The sequence below is a fragment of the Cariama cristata genome, unplaced genomic scaffold (assembly GCF_000690535.1).
Source record: "Cariama cristata isolate BGI_N322 unplaced genomic scaffold, ASM69053v1 scaffold26640, whole genome shotgun sequence".
Classification (NCBI taxonomy): domain Eukaryota; kingdom Metazoa; phylum Chordata; class Aves; order Cariamiformes; family Cariamidae; genus Cariama; species Cariama cristata.
In genome coordinates, this window is record NW_009593427.1 from 558 (window position 1) to 21,945 (window position 21,388).

General features: G+C 49.7%; 2 protein-coding genes across 2 annotated transcripts in view; one reads left to right on the forward strand and one right to left on the reverse strand.

The window, feature by feature from the left end:
• Positions 1-218: 218 nt before the first annotated feature.
• On the forward strand, positions 219-13,188 carry FBXO18 (F-box protein, helicase, 18; the record flags this gene model as incomplete). The annotated part of the gene is made up of 13 exons (XM_009710440.1): positions 219-387; positions 1,215-1,443; positions 2,303-2,390; positions 3,076-3,162; positions 4,257-4,393; positions 6,015-6,114; positions 6,289-6,410; positions 8,252-8,327; positions 9,459-9,656; positions 10,296-10,421; positions 11,056-11,162; positions 12,044-12,178; positions 13,069-13,188. Coding segments are annotated over 13 exons (1,694 nt in total), but the record flags the coding sequence as incomplete, so codon positions are not given.
• Positions 13,189-15,733: 2,545 nt separating this feature from the next.
• The window catches only part of IL15RA (interleukin 15 receptor, alpha), a gene marked incomplete at its 5' end in the record, with an annotated part of 7,082 nt that continues 1,427 nt past the window's right edge, over positions 15,734-21,388 (reverse strand). Inside the window, 5 exons of the mRNA XM_009710451.1 lie at positions 15,734-15,833; positions 15,957-16,071; positions 16,304-16,333; positions 17,040-17,117; positions 17,255-17,455. Coding sequence (XP_009708753.1) covers positions 15,734-15,833; positions 15,957-16,071; positions 16,304-16,333; positions 17,040-17,117; positions 17,255-17,455 — 524 coding nt within the window. The remainder of the gene's footprint in view (positions 15,834-15,956; positions 16,072-16,303; positions 16,334-17,039; positions 17,118-17,254; positions 17,456-21,388) is intronic.

Here is a 21,388-nt window from a genome sequence, read left to right on the forward strand (position 1 = left end):
AAAAGATTTAGGCTGCAGACTGTAGGTTTTTGAAGCTGCTTTGCTTCACAGCTTCTGCTGTTTTCAGTTGAGTCAGTGAATAAATTCCCATTACCTGCAAATAATCCTGCTGTGCAGTTAGGACAGCAGGAGGGGGAAGGTAAAGCCGATGAGAGGTGTGTGGATTCATTCATACCTGGCTCTGGATGTTTTATTGCTTACTTTCTTCTGTTCTTCAGGTACAGGGAAGACCTCAACCTTGGTCAAGTATGCAGAGAAGTTTGCAGATCTGAATTTCCTTTACGTGACGTTTAACAAAGCTGTTGCAGAGAGAGGGAGAAGTGTCTTCCCCAGAAACGTTACGTGCAAGACTTTCCATTCCTTAGCATTTGGAAGTGTCGGCAAACAGTGAGTGGGATTTTAGATTCCTTCGTTGAAGACCAGCGCAGCAGGGAAAAGACATGGCAGGAAAAGGATAGTCTGGTTTTGAAGTAAGCCTCCAGGATATGAGGAAGCAAAATAATGGGAGAGATTATTTCTTTCACCTGCTTCAAGCCAGACTGTGATTTATGGTTTCCGAATTCTTTCAGATTGGATGGGCCAGTGATTTTTAGCATCCCTGTGAGCCTGGGGAAACAGACTTATTGCCCTGCTCTGGCATAGATTGTGCTGACGTAAGACCCGTTGCTGTTTTGGGAGCTGTTCCTCCTGCCTGTGTTTATAGCTGAGGAGCGCTTCACAGGGAGATAGAAAGCCACTGAGAATGGCTTTTTCCTGTTTATACTTCAGTGGTACAACCACTCTAAATGCTGCTTTTCTTTAGCAGAGAAGGGATTTTCTTAACTGGAGTTGTTCTAATGATACAGTTTCTGGCCAGTTATGTTGGCACATCTAAACTGCAGACAGAAGGGAAAATGAGCCACAACCTGGAAGAAGGGGGCAATCCTCTTACCTGGCTCTGAAAACAATCTGTAGTTGCAGAGGTGAATGATAGGAATATCTCTCTGGCTCAACTTTTCATCTATAAAATCTATAAAATGAACAAATTTGTGCTTCCACCAGGATAAATATGTGCAGATTTTAAAGATATTCCATTACTAGGTCAAAGCGGGTGTATAAAACAGAGCTTCTGTAAGTGTTAGTGTGCAACAGAAGCAAAAGTGAGCTTGCTTCTCCGGTAGGATTTTCATGTGCGTTTCAACATGTCTCTTGGTTTTTTGTCATTTTTGGCACAGCTATAAAGAAAAAGGCAAGCTGAACTTCTCCAAGATGTCAGTTTACTCCATCAGTTCCCTTATCCGGAATCGCAAGGATCAAGCTCTGTTTGTAAGAGCGAAGACAGTCTCGCAGACCCTTGAAAACTTTTTTGCCTCTTCAGATAAAGAGATCTGTGAAGAGCACACTCCTGTTTGGTTCAAAAATACTCACGGTGTGAGAACACTTGTCAGTGGAGCAGAAAAGCAAGTGAGTATCTGAGATGAAGCAAGACTTGGGCCACAAGGTTCAGAAGGGGCTGTAGTTGTCCCACATCTTCCATCGTTCATGGGTATTTGTGCTTCAGCTGTAAGAACTGACTGTCAAAACATTTTTTTCCTTCTGGTGACAAATCCAAAGAAACTGGGGCCTGTGTGTTCTCCCTGTTCACACAACTGGTTTCTAGAGAGGAGATTATCACTGTCTCTGCTCAGGGCAGATGTTTCTTCCCTGCAAGGAAAAGAGAGAAGAGATTGCATGTATGTGTATCAGCGCCTGAACGGCGTTGTGGTATTGCATGTAAAGACAATGTACATTTTTGTAGTCATTTTGATACGCAGAGCCAAACCCCAAAATTCTCATTTAGAGTAATTTGGACATCTTAGCAACACTTAAAGGGTAGCACTGACATTGCAAACAACGTGGGCTGGAGCTGTGGAGAAAATTAGCCTTCCTGCTCCTCATTGATCGCAGATCCAGTCCAGCCAGCAGAAATCCAATTTGCAGTCATTATTTCTGGCAGGGAATGAATTGACAGCCTCAAAATATTAAATACCTTTAAGCACCTTTCAAGCAGTCCGGAAAAGCCAAAATAAACACAAAGTCCGTGTTAATGTGCATAAATTAGGGGGTATTGTATTAAACTGTCTAATAGCTGAGTCAAAGAAGTGTTCTTTTCAGGGGGCTGCATTTGGAAAAGACTGTGTTGAGGAGAAGAAATGAACTGGTGGTGACACAGAAGAGAAGTAGGATGAGAAAGGCTTCAGAGAAGCCTTTTAAGATCTGCTGTGCCTGGACTGGTTTTGTGCTGAAAGTGATCTATCCAGACCCTTCTGTTTTCTCCCTCTAGATCAATGTGGAAGAGGCGAAAGAGATATGGCACAACATGAAGAAGCTGGATGGAGATGTAGAGAAGAAATACAAGATGACTTGTGATGGTAAGAGAGTGCAGATGTCGAATGCCTTCAGATAAAGAGCTGTAGTAGAAAACTAAACGGATTCATACTTCTTACTTCTGGCCGTGCATCAGGAATGAGCATCAAAAACTATAAAATTGCTGTTCTCCTGCGCCTAGCTCACCAGGGAGCTCAAAACAGGCCCGAAGGCTGGAATTTCATTTGTTTTTCCTGTTTGGCCTCAGAAAAATGGTGGAACTATTCAGATGTGTGTGATTGGCACCAAAATCATAGAAATAATGAGTGAGACAGTGGGCGAACGATTGCTGACAGCGAGCGTTTGTTCCTTGCTGCTGCCGGCATGTCCTTCCCTCTTGCTTCTTAGTATGTGTGGAGGTAGTGCCAGAGGTAGCTTGTACTGGGAAAATCTTTCTTCCTTATCATTTTTGTTCATAAAGAGTTTTGGGATCATCAGTATAGCTGCCTTCCTCTAGTCCGGTCAAGTTGGTTTGGGGTTGTTTTTTTCATCCTTCATGCAGCCAAGGGAGACAGAGCAACATCTGGGAGCAATCAAGGTTTTTGCAACCCCTCCAAATGTCATGCAAATTCCAAGCAAGAAGTAGGGCCAGAAACACTATTTTTTTTTAAAGGGACTTGTTTTAAAGATCATGGTGGTTTATGATGAGAAAATTACCCTCTCACTGACATGCCTTGTTCTTTCTCTCAGGATATTTGAAACTTTGGCAGCTCAGGAAGCCTCAGCTCTCAGGATATGATGCCATTTTTGTTGATGAAGCACAGGACTGCACTCCAGGTGAGTGGTGACAGGAGACAAAGCTGCAACCTTCCTAAGCGCTTTACAGAGAGGATGTTTGTATGCTCAGGGGTGTTTGAGAAGTAGCACAATTTAAAAAAAAAATCTATTCGTCGGCTATAACATTATAACTGACCCTTTGCTTGGTCCCAGATCCTTGCCAATTCAGTAAGGCAGTTTGTAAGCAGGCTGCAGGATTACATGTGCAGCAGCTTGAGGGGTTGCTTTCAGTTGCTTTGGGCATCCAGACATGCTGTCCGCACCCTTTTGCTATTGCTTTGCTGCTGACAGAGAAGAACAGAACAGTGGCATAGTCAAGGACGTGGTTTATTACAGGAGTGGCGAGACATTAAATGGTTCAGCTATCAGAATGGCAGAGCTGCTCCATCCCATGCCCCCGTTCCATGCACCACCCTGGGGATTCCTGAGACATGTAGCAGAAAGCTGCTGGCTTTCTTTGCTGGGGCTTTGGGGAGTAGCTCTTTGTCGAAAAGCAAGTTGAATTGGTTCTGCAAGGGGATCTAAGTGGAACAAACTGTGTGGTGAGGACCAAAAGAAGGAGAGCAGAAGAAGGCCTGGTCTTTTCAGCGGATATTAAATCAGCTCGAAGGCTTCATCACGCCATGTCGCACCTGTACTCTATGGAGACCTGGTCTTGTGAGTGTTTGGCTGTGCTTTCACAGCTGCACGCAATGCAAGCGGTTGCTTTGCCAGCATCGCTGAGCCTTGGTGCAGGCTTGGTTGAAGGGGACCGAAGGGCTTGCTGTGGTGTGCGTTGAGTCACTGTGCACACATGCAGCGCGTCCGGGTCACTGGGGATGGGTGGTGGATTTGTGTTGAGCTCACAAGTGTGAGATCAAGATGTTGTGCAGCTCCAGTCCAGGAAAAAATCCCATCAGACTAGAATAGTGGGAGGATGTTTGTAGAGCTCCCGGTCAGCTGCGCCCTTCCCTTTGCTTGTCCCCAACCTGTTGGCTCCTGCAGCTGTGTTGACCTCTTCTTAAATGCCACGAGTCATCAGGCAAGAAGTACTGTACAGTTCACTCTTGGTTTATGAGCGGGCTCGCCCTTAATGCTCCGATGTTCTTCTGCAGCCATCGTGGATATTGTGCTGTCACAGAGATGTGGCATAATCCTCGTAGGAGACCCTCACCAGCAGATCTATACCTTCCGAGGCGCTGTCAATACCCTCCACTCAGTGCGTCACACCCATGTCTACTACCTCACCCAGGTAAGATGAGGGTCTGCTGCTGTCCTTCCCTGGGTGGATCCCTAATACGGTGGAAAATGTTTCACATCCTTTTTCAGAAGGCATCTAACAGCCAGCCTTCTTGAGTTTGTCACCGTGGACTGTTTGCATTGCCTGGATGCGTGGCATGCTTTGCTGTTCCCACTCTGCACTGCAGAGGCATTCCTTTGTGCCTCTTAGTGGAGTGATCCCATCACTGGGAAAGCCATGTGGCTTGAAAAATGGGTACTGGGGTAGAGACCTTCGTATATGGCTTATTTTAAGGAGATCCCCTCTTTTCTGGGTTAGTTCTCAGCTCTAGCTGAGTGGGCAGGGGCAGAGATCCTCTTTGTTCATATTGCCAGTCGGTTACGACAGTGAGTACCATGCACTGGTTAGGAGCATGGAGATGAATTTTGTTCTGGCAGTGACTTCTTGAAACAAAACCACATTGATTAAGGAGGACATATTTTCTGGCTGTACACATGATCTTTTTTTCTGGCTCTGTACAAACTCTGGCATTGCCTCCTCTGTCCCAGCAGCATCCCTTGGTCCATGATATCTCCTGCCCTGTTTGTCTGCCAAGGGTGTAATTTTATCAAGCAGCTGATCTGAGTTTGCCCTGGAAGAGAGCTCCCGCCTTCATTCAGCACAGGTGATGCTTATGTCTCCAGGCTGGATTACCTAACCTGCTGCTGTGCCAACTGAAAGCTCATCCTGATTAGTTTTTTGGCCTGATTAGCCACATGGCTATATAATTCTCATAGCTAATATAAGGGAGGAGCTACCCCTTTGGGAATCCTTGCAGAATGAATCAGCTTAAACCAGCAATACAAGCTGCAATACAACCAGGTCCTGAGCCAGAACGGCCACCAAAACACCCATCCACCTGAGCTGCCTTTTCTCCTTGCGCCGTGCCAGCCTTGCCAAGAGGCAGGAGCCATAGACAGGCACAGAGGAACGGGGACTGCCTTTATTTGCAGTGGCACATCTTGGGACAAGTCTTGGGACCAGCCTTGCATCACCTTGCTTGTGGTGGTTTTTTTTGGATCATGAGATTTTCCACTTCTTTTTGCTGGTGGAGGTGTTGTACGCAGCCAGACACTGGTGTTTTTTAATCGTGGTAGTGAAACTTGATTAGGGCTTTGATCTCCCAATGCTTTGACTGTTGGCCCCAGACCTACAGGTTAGGAAACCATAAGGAGCAACCCCCAGCCCTGCTCTGCTGCTCCAGGCCCACACCTCTCCAGCAGCCCAGCCAAGTGAGGGATGTGGTTCCTTTCCCACCACCTCTAACCCCTGCCCAGCTGCAGGACAGATGTGCCACGTCGCATTAACTTACTGGGGAAGAGCTTTGGCAGTGGCAGGTGTTGGGGTGGAGAGGCTGGAAAGGATGCTTTGCCCTGTATGATCATCCCATCTCACAGCACCGTTCCTATTGCCTTGGGTGTAAGAGTGACCAGGATTTCTAGGAATAGTTGGGGAGGATTTGGGTGTTTTTTCTAAGAGAAAGGCTGTCCAGAAGGTAGGTGGGAATTGTATAGTTCCATATGTAGTAATACTTTTGTAGGTTCTAACAAGTTCCTCTTCTTTTCCTGCTGTTTCTTTCATTTTTTCCATGTAGAGTTTCAGATTTGGTCCTGAAATAGCTTATGTTGGAGCAACCATTCTAGATGTCTGCAAGAAGATCAGGAATAAGACATTAGTGGGTGGAAACCAAAAGGGTAAGTCGTGTCAGTGCATCTCTCGGCCCAGTCAGCTCTGTTGAGTGACTGGGAGTTACAGAGCTACCGCATAATAAACAAAGCGTCTCAGGATTAATCCTAATTTATGAAGATCTTTGAGTTTAGATACCTGCTTTCTAACTGCCCTGGCTAACTGGGAATTTCTTCATGCAGGTGATGTGAGAGGCAGCACGGAAGGGAAGATAACGCTCTTATCACGAAGCAATTTTAACGTGTTCGAGGATGCTGTGAAACTTACTGGAAGAGAGACACCGATTAAAATACACGTGATTGGGGTAAGGGGAAAATGCCAATGTGTCTTTCACATCCCAACCTCGGGTCCCCAAGCCTGTTAGCACTTGTAGCAGCGACACCTACGTGTGCCTTGAAATAGGTTTGGCTGATCTGCTGTCTGTAGCACCCAGGTTTAAAACTAATATTCAAGGAGAAAGCAGCAATCTGTTGTGGCTGGGGCAGAGTTATTTGGAGCAGCTGTTCTCAAATCTGGGCAGGGGAGGTTCCCTTTTTAGGCTCATCTGTCCCTTTTTTTTTTTCATCAGGCTTAGAGGAGACGGCAGCAGCTCCAGTCTGCTGGATGGGGCTGGGGCCGGGGTAGAGTGATGCGCAGCTCTAACAAGTCGCTGCAAGTATTTGCATGAGCTGGAGCGCTGCTGACTGCCTTTGGCTGCCGGCGGTGGCACCGTGTTCCTGCATTAGGGAAATAAAAATCAGCTGTAATTGCAGGCTGAGTGTGAAAAACAATGAAAGGCAGTTGGCTGTGCTCTGAGAGAATAAACATTTTTCAAGCTCTCTTGAGAGATGAAGACAGTGGTTGAATCTGAAGGTGACCTTTGGGCTTGTAGATGCCACGGAGGGCTGTGTTGTGCTCATTACTAATTTCCAGTCCTGCGATGGTCTGGTCCCTGTCTCAATACACCCGGGAAAGACAGGGCAAATTGGTGCACCAGGCTCTTTGGTGAGGGGAATGGGGATTTTCAGCAATGATGAATGTTGACTTCTTGAGGGAGCGACAGTTCTGAGGTTTGCACTGAATTTTTATTTGCAAAAAAGCACCCATGTAACTGGAGAAGGAGAGTGTGCGTGTGTGCGCATCTGTAGAAATTCACGTGCTTGAATTAGAGGAAGGTTTTATTAAGGCTCCACACTTCAAAAGCCTCCGAGGAATCATTTGTCTTCAAACTCTGAATCATTGATACCTATGATTTGAGATCTTGTTCTGCACCCAGAAATGTAGAAGCTCAAAGACAATGAACAGTTGTCCTAGTGCTGAACGTTTTTGAGGACCCATCTGGTCTTTTGAATTTTAGGCTCGTATTTTAAGTTCTTAATCTTTTTTTTCCACTGGAAAGCTGCATATTACAATACAATGAGTGTTTGAACTGGCTGCCCAGTACTGAAAATCTCATCTGCTTTTGCAGTTTGGAATCAGTCTAAATTTGGACTGATGCTTCTTTTGATGGAACACAACAAACTGAATTTGGAAACAAGGGGGGAAAAATACTTTCTGAAAGTAAAAATTGCCAAAGCAAAGCCTTTTGTTTCAGTTTACATTGAAACTGAAATATTTACAGTCAGTTTAGCAAGCTTATCTTTATTGTGGTGGCCCATTGCTTCAGGAGAGAGGGTGCAGTTGTGCCTGGAGCTGGCTTTCCCACGAAACAGCGTGGAGTCAATAGGCCAGCAGCATTTATGGCACAACAGACTTGAAAAGTTCTTTTTAACAAAGCAATATACAGCTATTAAAAGCTAAAATGACCAAAAACCAAACCTTTTTTTTTTGTGGTTAGCAAGAGGGAAAACATTATAGAAATTATTTTTTTCTTTGAAAAGCCTAGCTCTGTTATAATGCCAATCAGACAGTGTCCTGTTCTCTTCTTGCTGTCCATCTGTCCATCCGCAGAGCGGGCTGGATCGTTCCCTTTCCAGCTGCCTTTGATTGTGCTATGACTCCAGCGATTTCGGGAAACCAGCTCTCCCATCTTCAGCACTTCACTCCCATCTTCCCCTTATTCCCTTCTTCTTAACACCAATAACCACTGGGCCCTGCTAGCTTATCTGGAAACTCTAGACAGCACCTTTACTCCTATATATTAAGATAAATTGTTGTTTGTTTTAGGGACTCGACCGTTTTGGCCTGAGCAGAATTTATGATATTTGGAAGCTCAGTCAACCCACAGATGAACGGAAAAAAGGTGAGTGCATCCTCACCCTTCTCTCTGTACACCCTCCCTACAGCAGCACGGATTTTTAAGTTGTTCCTGGGGTGATAGAAAGCAACACGCTTCTTGGTGTTTTGTTTTAAATTTCCTCATGAAGTTATCTGTTGAAAACTGACTTCTCAATGGTAGTGTCATGGGCTGTGCTATTTTGGCTGCTTGTGGATGGTGTTAATACCAGAAATGCCAAAATTGAGACCTGTGTCATGCAGCCCTCCCCAGCTTTCCACTACGATGCCTCGTCTTACGTACAAGAGCCCAGTAAGCTCATAGCTTGGGAGTTTTTCCCCATGTTTTCTGATTAGACTTTATTTTTCATTTGTCTTAGGCTTTTCCTGTTTTGTTTTGGTTTTAAACCTGGTATGTTGAATCTTCTATCACATGCTTTCTTTTCACTGGCGGATATCATTTAGAGAATAAATCATTTAAAATCTCCCTCTGCCTTGGCAGCGGTAGGCAAGTAGTATTATATGTGGGGCACAGGGACAAACAAAGGACTTCTTCAATTGCCGTGAGTGATTGATTATATGGGTGCTGTTCTTTGGAAGGTGAGCTCCTAGGAAAACTCCTTGCCATCTGGGTAAAAAGAGAGAATAATGCAGGTTGGAAGGGCCCTAAGTCCCTGCTCCAGCCAGGGCAGCTCTGAAGTCACGTCAGAGTCGTCTCAGACTCTTCAGTGTGTTGGTCCTTGAATTTCAAAATCCCTCTGGGGACAAAGGTTGTGCAAACTTTCTAGGATGCGTGCTCTAGAAATGAGTGAGCTGAGTTGAATGTTCACCAGCTGCTCTTTCCTGAGCTCTTGAAACTTCATAGCACCCTTCACAGTACACCAGTGCTGTATCTCAAAGTGATGCCGTTTTGAGAAACTGCCTGCTCTGAGGAGAGCATCGAGCTTTGATGATGTTTTGCATCAGTAAAGAGAAAATTCTGAGCGAAAAGCACCCATCAGAGAGCCAGGAGTACATCCCAAGCCCCTGCATCCCACACCAGCAGTCCAGCCCCATGCTTGCCTTCCCTAATACTTACTCTGAAATTTGATTAGAATTAAAAAATGCCATTATATGTGTCTGTCAAATAAACTCTTGTCATCTGCTTCTTTCTTTTCAGCAAAACTTGTTATAAATGACTCCTTCATCAAAAAATGGGAAGAAACTCGGGGCTTCCTCGGTTTAAGGGAATATGCAGAGGCCATCGATGACAAAGACCTGGAAACAAAGATTGCAATAGTGGAGAAATACAAAGAGCGGATCCCTGAGCTGGTGCAGAAGATTGAGAGCAGCCACGTGTCACAAAATGGCATGGCAGGTAAAGCCGAGCTGTGCCTTTGATCAAGGAGCAAATTCACATCTTTTTTTCTATCCAGCTTCAGTGCTGAATCCACCTCGTTCTGCAAAAAGACTAAGTTTGGATCAAGTTGGTCTTTTAGGGAGAAAGGAAGTTGAACAGCAGCTTTTGGGGTACATCTGGGACTCCAGATGGAGTTCAGGGCAATGAATCTGCCAGCACAGCATTGCTTAATGTGACTTTGCTAGAGGAAAATAAATCTTTGGACGCAGCATTTCCTACAGTTGGAAAGCCCTAGGACTTTATCCTGCTTTTTGGGATTCCTTTTGGAGTTGCCCTGCAACTTGCTGACTAAAATTTGAGGAGGGGACAAAACAATCAAGTAAAAAATTCATCAAATAAAGAGCATTCCTGTTTGGGAGTTGGGGCTGGGGCTCAGGCTGCTGACAACCAGGCATTTCCCTTGGCAAGGAAGTTGTCATCGGCAGTCTGGATTCCAAATAGAGGAGCTTTGCTTCTGATTTATATTTAGGGAGAAGTGAAATGAATGCAGAATGAAATAATTTCATTTGACTCGGCGCCTCGTGAAATTAAAAATGCCACTATTGCTGGGATGACTGATCTTTTTTCCTTCTTGTTCCCCACGTGTGCTGGTTACAGATTACTTAATAGGTACTGTCCATCAAGCCAAAGGCCTGGAGTTTGATACGGTGCTGGTTGCAGATGACTTCGTGCAAGTACCGTGTCTCTGTAGTGATTCCCAGAGACGAATTAACTTCAGTATCGGTAAGGGAACAGCTGTGTGTGGTACCCATCCTGATCTGAAAGTGAGAAAGCAAAGCGTGCTGCCGGCGCTTGTCCTGCAGCCCCGTGCTTCTCGGCGTTGTCAAGTGCCGCTGGCTGTCCTCGTGATTATTGATCTTGTAGTTTCCTTCACAGCGAGATAGGGGCAGGGGAATATTCCTGCAGTCGAGCTTGTAGCCATCTAGCAACAGAGAAGGACCAACTCCATACTTGGGAAAGACACTGCTTTGCTTAGGTGCCACAGTTCATGCTTTGGAAGAGCTGATCTTTTCCCAGGGAGCAGAGAGTGAATCTAGAGACTGAGAAACTCCTCCACATGCCAAGTCTGTGCCCGGGAGATGGGAAAGCACATAGCAGTGAGCTGCTTCTCCCAGCGTGCAGAGTCCTGCCTTTGCCTGGAGGGAGGAACATGGAACGAGGCAGGAGCCATCGGTGGTGTCAGGAACTGCACAGCAAATGCCAGAGGGTGCTGCACAGCTGTGCTGCTCTGCAAATTCACCCTTTCCCAGAGAAGCATCGAGTGTCCTTCCAGAAATACTAACTGAAACATTAGAAGAATGGCAGAGCTGTTCATTCTTGTTCTCTAAAGCTATTGATGATCTTTCCTCCAACCTAGGCATGTATCCTGAGGATGAATGGAACCTGCTCTATGTAGCAGTGACACGTGCAAAGAAGTATTTGCTGATGTCAAAGTCCCTGGAACACCTTTTAGCATTGGCTGGGGTAAGTGAAATCTTTCCAAGGTAAGCAAATCCGCGAGCGGGGCAATGTAGGGCTCTGATACCTGCACTTCATGGCACGCTGCACCAAAGCAAGCCGTCGTCGCGTGTGATCTGGCTGAGCAGCCCTGCCTGTGAACTGCAGCAGCAAAAAAAATTGGCGAGCGCTCCAGAGGCAGAGCAGATGGCCGGGGAGGGCAAACTCCCAGGCGCGCAGCTGTCTCGTTAGGATTTGGAGTCTCGAGGCAGCTCTGCAAGTGATGACATCTCAGGCAGGATGGGCAGCTGCCAATTTAAAAAAGTGCCAAGAGGGTCATGACCCACTACCCACAAAATCTGCACATCTCTGATTATTATGTTTGGAGGGGGTGCATGCAGTAGAGGAGCGTGAAAGAGGATTATTGTAAGATTCACCCTAATCCTAAGGTTCATGCTGAGCATGGACTATGCCCAGGCTTGTGCTGGCATAGACCAGAACAGCTGAGGTCCTATTTTTTCCTCGGTTCACGCTGCTCTGTACCGTGATTTCAGTAGCAAGACACAAGGTTGCGGCTTTTTTGTTCCACAGCCCTTGCATTTGGGTGTTGTCTTCCACAGATCCTGACTTCTTATCTCATTGCGAGCGCGTAGGTTCCCTTTTCTCTGTCTGCAGTGGGTGCCAGCTCTTACTTCACTTCCTTCCCTGCGAGCTGCTGCTGGCTTCTGCTTCATTTTTGTCATCAGGGGGTTGGGTATTTTTGGTTGTTTTTTGTTTTTTTTAAAAAATGATGTTGCAAGTCACTTCCCGGGTGGTTAAAAAAAAAAAAAAAAAAAAAAAGAAACAACCAGTTCCAGTATCTGAGCTCCCTCTGACTATTGTTGTTCCCTTTTTTTCTCATTTCTTAGGAGCGTTTCCTTCGGGTGGAGCTGATGAGTGAGGCTGCGAAGGACGGAGCTGCCGTCGCTTGTTCTGTGCCATCGTGTACGGAAACACTGCAGCCCAGCTCCAGGCTAGTCGTGAAGAAGCTCCCTTTGACTCACGTACGTCCCTTCCCTGGGCTTTTGAGATCGTGTTTCTGAATTGGGAGCCTTCACGAGCCGCTCTGGTTGCTGACAGGGTGGCTCTGCTCTGCTACTGCTCTGAGCTATCGCACCGGGGAGGGACAACCTCGGTGCTAAGCTTCAGTGGAGAAGTGAGCAGGGAACATCTCGGAGCTGGATCTCATGCCCACAGCTCCCCAGCCCTTCGCTTCTACTCATGACCCCAGCTCATAACTGGGGGTGACTTCCCAACCACGTGATTTAGGGCAGTGTCGCACTTCCCACAGATGCACCCAAGCCTTGACCTCTCTTCTGAGACTAATTGTGGTCTTAGGTGGGGCTGGTTTGGGGGTTTTGTGGTGTCAGATCCTGTATCTGACCCTTAGAGCCTCTACCGAGGCCACTGAACGTCCGTCTGAGGTGAGCAGAGCACCCCTTGCCCCTGCCAGCCAGCTGGAAGTGACAATCTGATTTTTGGGTCCAGTTTTGGCCTCAGTCCCCACCTCCTGCCTCTGGGCTTCATCCTTGCCCAGAAGGTACAGCGGAGACCAAGTTTCCCTAGTGCTGGGATCTGCAAGCACGCAGTAAATCTGGTGGAGCTCCATGTCCACAAGAGAGAGTAGATGGCTCCGAGCCATCAGCAGGGCCCCTAAACACCAAGACGGGCAAAGCCTCGTCCTTCACCAGCAAAGACCTGCACAGGGACGTGTTGCAGCTGTTAAACAAGCTGTCCCCTAAGGGATTTCCTTGCAAGGGAGGTGGCAGGAGATGCTTTGGGCACATCGTTGTTCTCTTCCCTGGGTTTGAGGAGGTTGCGTCCAAGGCTGGAAGCAGAGATTGTGTTCCTCCAGCCTTCCTCTTCTCTGAAATCTCTTCTTTTTCTCCTGCAGAGCGATGGCAGCAGCGATGCAGGTGGCTACCTGTGCCACGCTTGCACGCGGCAGCGCTTTGGCTCTCTGACACCGCTCACCTTTTTCCCAGAGCTTCAGGAACAGCCCATCCAGCTCTAACAAAGCCCTCCGTCTCCCCAGAGCCCTGGCTGCCGCCCGGAGCCATCCTGGGTGTGGGACAAGGCCTGTTGTCACATCCCAGCTCCAAATCAGGTGGATATTGGAGCAGGATTTTGGACCAACTCCGAGAGGAACCCTCCAGGCTCTGCAAGGAGGAGTGAGACCTTTTCTCCTTGCTCTCCAAGAGCTGGTCAGCATGGCCTGCACTGCATTGCTGCACAGAAGAATACGCATTATATAAACTGTATCGGACAGGACAGCTTTTTTTTTTTTTAGCATTACTCCTCCATTACCTCTGTCACCAGAAAAACACCTCCAGTAACCAAACTGCCAGGATATCTCTGCCTATTCCGTCATGTCATGCCTCAGTGAAATCCCTCTGATCCACTGGAAGAAGAGGAAATGAGACGCTGAAAAGTACCCAAAGAAACACTTTATTCCCAGAAAATGGGCTTTTCACTCTCAGCTCTGGGATGAAGTTGTTAATCTGTCCCAGCTGAATTAATTTTCCTTACTTGCAGCCAAGGGGTTTCCCCAGACTCTGTTTCCCTTCTCCCTGCAGCAAACCGTAAGGGAAGAAGAGAGGCAGCGTCTGAAGAACTGCTTTGATTTGGTTTCATTCTAACTCAGAGACAAACTGGAGAGTGTTTTTCATCTTGAAATTAAATTTGTAACAAAAGAAAAAGCCTTAATGCTTTCTCTTTTTCTTTTGCCTTTTGTTAAGAAGTTGTCTTGGGTTGCATTTATTTACAAGCCATCACAGTAGCAGTGGGGCAAGCAGCATGGTGCTTTTGTTAAATCAGATGGCGCCTTACGCGCTCTGTCTGAAGACTCTGGCTCGTTGTACCAGAACCTGTGTCAAGCGGAGATCAAAACCGAAACTGATTTCGGAAGAGATCTGCTCTTGGGCATGGGCCCAGAGCCATGAGCCGTGCCTACTGGAGGAAGCTTCTGCATCCTGTTAGTTTCCGTGGTTATTAATTGAACGGGGAGCCACTTTGTTGGCTCTGCTTTCATTTTCGAAGCACGGATTCCAGAAAGACTTTCCCTGTTCCCCTCACCAAAGCGTGGGCAGCAGTTCACCCAAGACTTGGCTGTTGGATGTAACCGCAAAGCTCGGCACGGACGTTGGACCAGGCACCTCCAGTGATCCCTTCCAGCCTCAAGTGTTCTCTGACCATCCCATGGTACGCTGGGAAGAGGCAGTGCCGTTGCAGAGGGTTTGGTCTGTCACACATCCAAAGTGCTGCGTCCTCCAGCTCCGAGGGTCCAGATCAGTGGCACAAACAGGAGAATGAGACACAGCAGCGAGGAAAGGACGTGGAAGTTAAGTTGTTGGATACCTGCTGCTTTCCAGCTGACTGCTAAAAAACCTTTGCTGTCCAGCTGAGAAATGGCAGCTGCCACCTCGCCGTCATCCTTTGCCTCAGGGACAGCAATACTGGTGGCCGGTGAGCCCTCGCTGCTGCAGAGATGGATTTCACCCCAACCCAGCTCCCCGCTGTCCTCTCCGCCAGCTGCTGAGGTGTCCGACCAGACAAAAAATCAACTGCTGTATGTGCATTATTTTATATACAATATATACACGTGTATACATAAAATGGCATCAGTATAAAGGTGCCTGTTCTGTAGCAAGGGGGAAACGAGTGGATAACAACTGATGATGGACAAAGGGAAAACATGCAAAGGAAAATATTTTCTAGGTCATGTTATTGCCTTCAGTCTTTGATAGCATCTACAGTGAAATCGCTCCTGCTTGTGGTTCCCTGTGAGCAGCTGGAGTCAGCAGGCACCTGGGATCGGCACCGAATGTGCACCTGAAGAATCCCTGAGCTGCGTACAAGGGCTGAGCCCTGTGACCGTGGAGGGACGGCACCGTCACCCTTCGCTGCAGCTCTGGGCTCACTGGCGAATGGCTGAAAGAGAGCAGAAAGGAGGTGAGGACGCGGGGGCGGGATGCTTGGCCGGGACCCTCTCTGTGTCTGCTGCAAGCAGCGCTGCTTTCTGCATTTTGGGTCAATTTGGGGGCAAAGCGGGACAGGGCTGGTGTCCAGCTGGCCTAACTTTGGCTAGGGAATGGGCACTGCTTGGGGCAGGGCAGCCTAGCTTCACCCCCAGCACCCAAACCCCATCCCCTGCACCTCAAACACCCTCCGCTGGGGCAGGCAGCCCCCAGCCCGCACCCTGCCGACCACCAGCACCTGCAGGACCACCTCCTCCGAATTCTGGCTCCCAACACAGGACGCCCACCGCCTCCGCGCCATTCGGAGTGCTTTTGGGGCTCAGCCACCCACCATTCAGCCGCACAATGGGACGCCCATGCACCTTTGGGCGCTGGAGCGATGTCATCCATGGGAGTCACTTGTTCAGGCTGGGAAGAGAAAAGCGTGTGCCTGGGGCGAGGATGCTCTGCACAGAGCGCAGCTGAGGACCAGGACGGGCTCTGCCACACGCTACTGCTGCTTGGGGAAGCGTCCGGCTTTCCATCCGAGCCCTGAGCATCCCCCAGGCTGGTGGGTGCACCAAGTTGCCCAGCAGTGGGTGCTCAGCCCATGGGGAAGATGCTGGATGGCAACATCTCCTCATTCTCAGAGGCAAGAGCCACCATGGGGATGGCCCCCACCACGTAGCTCTGTCCTGCGCGCCTGCAGAGGGGAGAGGAGCGTCACCGGCACGCCAAGGCCTTTCTCCAGCTTTCAGGAAAGCACGGAGGCCGAGGACAACTCATCACCAGGGTGGAAAGACCTCACGGGGCTCGGCACACTCACTTTTTCATCCTCCAGCAGCAGCAGACCACAACGCTGGTGATTACCAGCACCGGGAGCCCTGGGGGAGAAACGTGGCAGCCGATGAGCATCTTCCAATGCACGGCCGAGGGCGCAGCTGGGCTCAAACAAAACAACTCCGCAAAGAGCCAAAAACGCTTTGTGCACATTCGCAAGGTGCCCTTCCCGCTCCGGGAAGAAAGTTGGGTGCTGCATCCTTCCCCCCTTGGAGGCATTGCCCTCAACCACAGCATAAACCTCCCACAGCCCCCAGGAGGGCTTTTAAACTAAAAAATAAAGAAAATAAGCCCCAGCTTGCCAAAATAAGTTTTTTTTTTTGCTTGGCTTACCAATGGAAGGGGCCAGGGTCTGGATGGAAACTGGAAAAGAAAAGAGAAATGGAAATTTTTAGCTGCAAAGCTAGGAAAGGCAGGGATGGTGGGGGGACCCTCACTAAAAAGGAGTTTGGAGAGAAGGAAAAAATGCGTTGAAAAAGTAAAAGAGCCTTTGCTGGTTGAAACTAGCCCGTTGGCAGGTTATCTTCCCTGGGGAGGAGGCCTGACCTGCAGCATGATCCGTGGGGGCGGTGGGCAGCAGGGTTGTCCCCAGACATGGCCCTGGGGCTGTCCCCAATCCTGGTGTGGATGTCTCCACTGGTGGGGGCATCTCTGGTGGCGTGGATGTCTCTGGTGATGACCCATCAGGTGCTGGTGGCACGGGTGACTGGCTGGCAGCTCCTGGTAGCCCAGGTGTTGCTGCTGGAGAGGGGGTGGAGGTCGGGCTGGTGTTGGTGGTTCCTGCTGGGAAAACGGTGTAAAACCTTTGAATTTCAAAAATTAAAAGGCGCGTTCCAGACAGCGCCATGATTTCAGTGCTCAGCCTCGTGCCTGCTTCAGGCAGGTTGCGGCGAGGGCAATACAGCCCACCCAGCAGCTATAAAATGGCGTAATTTCACGCGATTGAATTAATTTGATCACGCCATTGAAATATTTTGCTTTCCGTGCCACGGTGGTTGTGGTTTTGCCACGGCCATGGTCACGGTGGCCCTAAACCAAAGCCCGTGGGCTGCGTTTGCCCCTTTCTCACCCCTCTGGGTCGTCCTCTCGGCGTGCAGCGCAGTCGGGAGCTCGGGGCTGGGGGTTTGCGAACGCAGAGCCGGGTCCCCTTCGGGAAGACACAATGCAGAGACACCGTCAACGGCAGCGCCCACGCCACCCCGCATCCTCCTCCACCACACCAGGGATGGAGGTGTCCCCCCTCCCCGATCCCCATTGCGTCCCGGCTGCCGAGCGAGGGCTTACGGATGCATTGCAGCGTGGTGTGGGTCCAGTCGGGCTCGGTGGAGCCGTCACGGAGGATGCACTGGATGAGGCTGGAGGTACCGGCTTTGCGCTTGTAGCCCGGGTTGCAGGTGTAACGCAGGCGGGTGTTGAGCAGCGTGTTGTTGCCCACATCGATGCGTGCGTTGGCCACGTCCTTGGGGCGGCTGCATCGCACTGGTACTGGAGGCGAGGGTAAAAAAAACCAAACAAACAAGAAATGGAGATCACAAAATGGAGATTAAGCACCCTCTGGTCCTGGCTCGCTGTGCTGAATGGCACCCAAGGGGGTCAAATTCTGCCTGGGGGTGGATATGGGGAATCGGTGCTGCCCTGGGGCTGGGAGAGCCTCATCCAGCCTGCAAAAAGACGATGGTGAGATGGCTGTGCTCGTGCACGGGGGATGGAGAAGGGAAAAGCTCCATTTCCAGCACGTTTGCAGTCACTTGTACAGCTCCTCTGGTCGCTGAAGACTTTTCGCAGGATTTCATCCCCTGCAAGGACCATCCTTGGCCAGCAGCCCCGGCTGCGTCCTGCCGCCAGCTGCCGCGTTTTGGCTGCGCTTACCACCTCCTTTTGTCTCCGCTCATTTTGCAGCTGGACATGAAAAATTCTGGGCGCTGCGTGAGTCCTCCAGCCACTTCCCAGTTCTTTTTCCCCACCGCAGGCTGGAGCCCACGGCCCTGGAGGCGGCTGAAAGCTGAGCATCACGTGGCCGGGCAATAGGGCGGTGATGGGCTATGAGTTGTGGCTTTTTTTGTCCCCAGAAGGGCTCGTGCTTCCCCTTTGGCCTTGATATGAGGTTGGTTTTGCGAGAGGGTGTTACAATTTCACTTCTTTTCCTGGTGCAATGGAGAAAGTTTCTTGGTTGTCCTGAGACCGTGCCCGCACGTGGACCCCTGCCGTAGCGTGGGAATGGCTCACCTGTGACCTCGGCTGCTGCCAGCTCCTGTCTCCCGGCGCGAGCCGCTGCAGAGAGGTGATACTCCGGTGCCGGGATGGAGAGATGCACAGTGGGGATAAAGCAATATACAGTGCACAGCTGGGATGGAGCAGTGTGTGGCCGGGATGTGATGGACAGCCAGGATGGAGCGATGCACGGCCGGGATGTCATGCACGGATGGGATTGAGCAATGCAGAGCTGGGATAGAGCAATGCATGGCCGGGATGTCATGCACGGCCAGGATGGAGAGATGCACGGCTGGGATGAAGCAATCCATGGCCAGGATGTGATGCACGGCCAGACTGGAGCAATGCCCGGCTGGGCTGGGATGGGTACCCAGGCGGGATGACGCACATTTGGTATGCAGGGATGCACAGCTGGGCTGGGATCGGGAGTGGGATGGTGACGGGAGTGCAATGGCCATCAGGACGGGGGCACAACAGGGATGGGAATGCGCCAGGGATGGGGACAGGGGGACGGGAGTGTGATGGGATCACGATAGGGCTGGGAGCCCGATGGGGACGGGAGCACAGTGGCGCATGGGACAGGAGCACGACATGCTCCCCCAGGCACCCAAAACACCCGGAGATAAAAATCCTCTGTCCCAATCTGTTATGTATCCCCAGAACATCCCGGGGGGGGGGAGGATCTGCTCCATTTTGGTGCTCAGGTGGGTCTGTGCCCTGTCCCCTTCTTTCAGGATACCCCGAAGAACTGCAACCGCCGTGCCCGGAGGGCATGAGTGATGGGGCAGCTGCACATGTGCTGAGCATGTCGGTTCTCAGCCTTCTCTCAGGGTGGCAGCTTAATTTCTGGGAGTGTTTCGAGGAAATGCCACAGGCCGATTTGCAATGCCCTTGCACATCACCAGACCTGAAGCCGTGCCATAAAATGAATGAAAAGCCCTTCCAGTGCCAAGACAACCCGCAGCCGCATCTGTGAAGGGAGCGCAGAGCAAAATCCAGCTGGAAGCATCAAAAATATCCGGGAAAAACAGGAACCTGCGAGTCCTGCTTATGCCTTTCAGCTTTTAAACCTCATCTCCTCATCCCAATCCCGGTGAAACACTTCTTTTCCAGTTGATTTGACTGTAAAATAAGCTCCTCTTCCCAAAAATACGCAAGTCCTTTGATGACAAGACCCCAGCGTCTCTGCTCTCCAGGATTGCAATCCCGGCGTCTTGCGCCGTCGCTGCACGGATTTCGGTTTGTTTGATGAGATGAAACACATGCCGAGGGGGAAAAGGGGAGGAAATCTTTGGGGATTCAGGTTTCCAGCGCTGCTACAGCCCTGGAGATGTGTGGCCAAGATTTAGGCTTGCTTTTACACTTTGGTAGTGAATTGGAAATGGTGTAAAATGCGGATGGATGGGGAGAGCCAAGGCTGTAAAGCTCGTGCTTCCAAGCAAGGAGATCTGCGGTAACTACAAGCCTCTCCCTCTCTTATTTGTTTTTTTATTGAAGCAGATTTATGAAACCCTGAATCTGGGCACCACCAGGGATTTGCATGCAGAAAAAAACCATCATCTGTTTTCTGTTTTGCGGTTTGATTCAAGGAAAAGCTCACAAGACTCTCCCAGGGTGGCCAAAAAACATCTCTCCGCTTTTCTCCGCGCCCTCTGAGCTTTGCTGGTTGAGTTTTCCCATTGATGTGTCAGCCTTAGTGCTTGAAGACTCGTGGCATCGTTAGCCAACCTCCCAAACGAGCCGTGGCGCCGGGTACCAGGGAAAATACCTCCGACTGCCTTATTTTCATCTGAATTCCCTGCATCTCGCTGATATTAAATTTTCTGGTTGAAATACAGGCAAAATATTCGGGGGTTTTTGTATTTGAATGAATTAAGCGCGTGTTTTTGCTTTGTTTTTTTTTTTGGCTTTGTCCGCCAGCAATCTCAAATGATGCCGGCGAGGGTGAGCTCATCCCAGTATGTCGGGAAGCAAAACACAGAGATGCCGGGCACGTGGCCAGGATGAGTCCCAGGGATGGAGATGCTGCCGTGTGCTGTCATCCCACGTAGCGGAGATGTCCTCCTCCAGCTTCACGGGGCTGCAGGGGGATTGCACAACCACAACTAGACACCGGAGAATCCACACCGGGAAAACTTGACTATTTTTCTTAGAAAATGATCAGTAAAAGGGCCAGAGCAGCGTTCGGTTTCTGCTAACGGTTTAAAAACCGTAAGCCAAAAAAAGTGGAGAAAAGAGAAATTGCAGAAGTCTCTGCCCAAGACTGGAGAATTAATGAGAAACACCAAAATCACAGAAATAAAGAAAACTTGTTCATGTTTTAACTGAAAAATATTTACAATTGACCGGTTGTGCCAGGAGAGGACACGATGCCCGGTGTGAGCGTTGCGGGATGCACCAGCACGGCCGGCGCACGGGGCTGCGGCACCTCCTGGATTATCCGTCAACCGAATTAAAAGCAATAAATATTCTTCTTGCTCTCAAACACCCCAGATAACCATGTTTTCTGCCCCAAACGACGGTCCTGATTGCATCACCGCTACCACGAAAGTTGTCTGCAGGTCCAGGATGGGGCTGTCGGAGGGTATTGTCTTCGGGGAAAGCTATTTTTAGCCTGTTCCTGAGAGCACACACACTTCTCTTATTTTTGCCACTGGAGTAAATTTTACAGCCCTCGCTGCACCCGCCGGCTGTTCAGAAATAGGAATAAATTCATTTTCTAGGGCGTTGCAGTTTCGGAAGCAGAGAGGAGCCTGGAGAAGGGACAGTGCTAAAGCTGTCCCAAAGCTCCGCGCTCCCTTCCAGCCTTGTTTCCTGCGTTTCCACTCACGTCCTTCACAATTCCCACGTTTTCAGTTAATTAAATACTTTCCAGCTAACGGTCTGGCTGCTGCCAGCGGCTCCCTGGGGCTGTCGGCATGGCCAGCTCCTCTGCTGCCCGCTCCGAGCCGCGAGGCTGATTTGTCCCAAAGCTGCTGAGTCCGGAGAAGGGCAACGAAGGTGGGGAAGGGTCTGGAGCACAAGTCTGATGGGGAGCGGCTGAGGGAGCTGGGGGGTTTGGTCTGGAGAAGAGGAGGCTGAGGGGAGACCTGATCGCTCTCTACAACCACCTGAAAGGAGGGGGTAGCCAGGTGGGGCTCGGCCTCTTCTCCCCGGGAAACAGCGATAGGACAAGAGGAAACGGCCTCAAGTTGTGCCAGGGGAGGT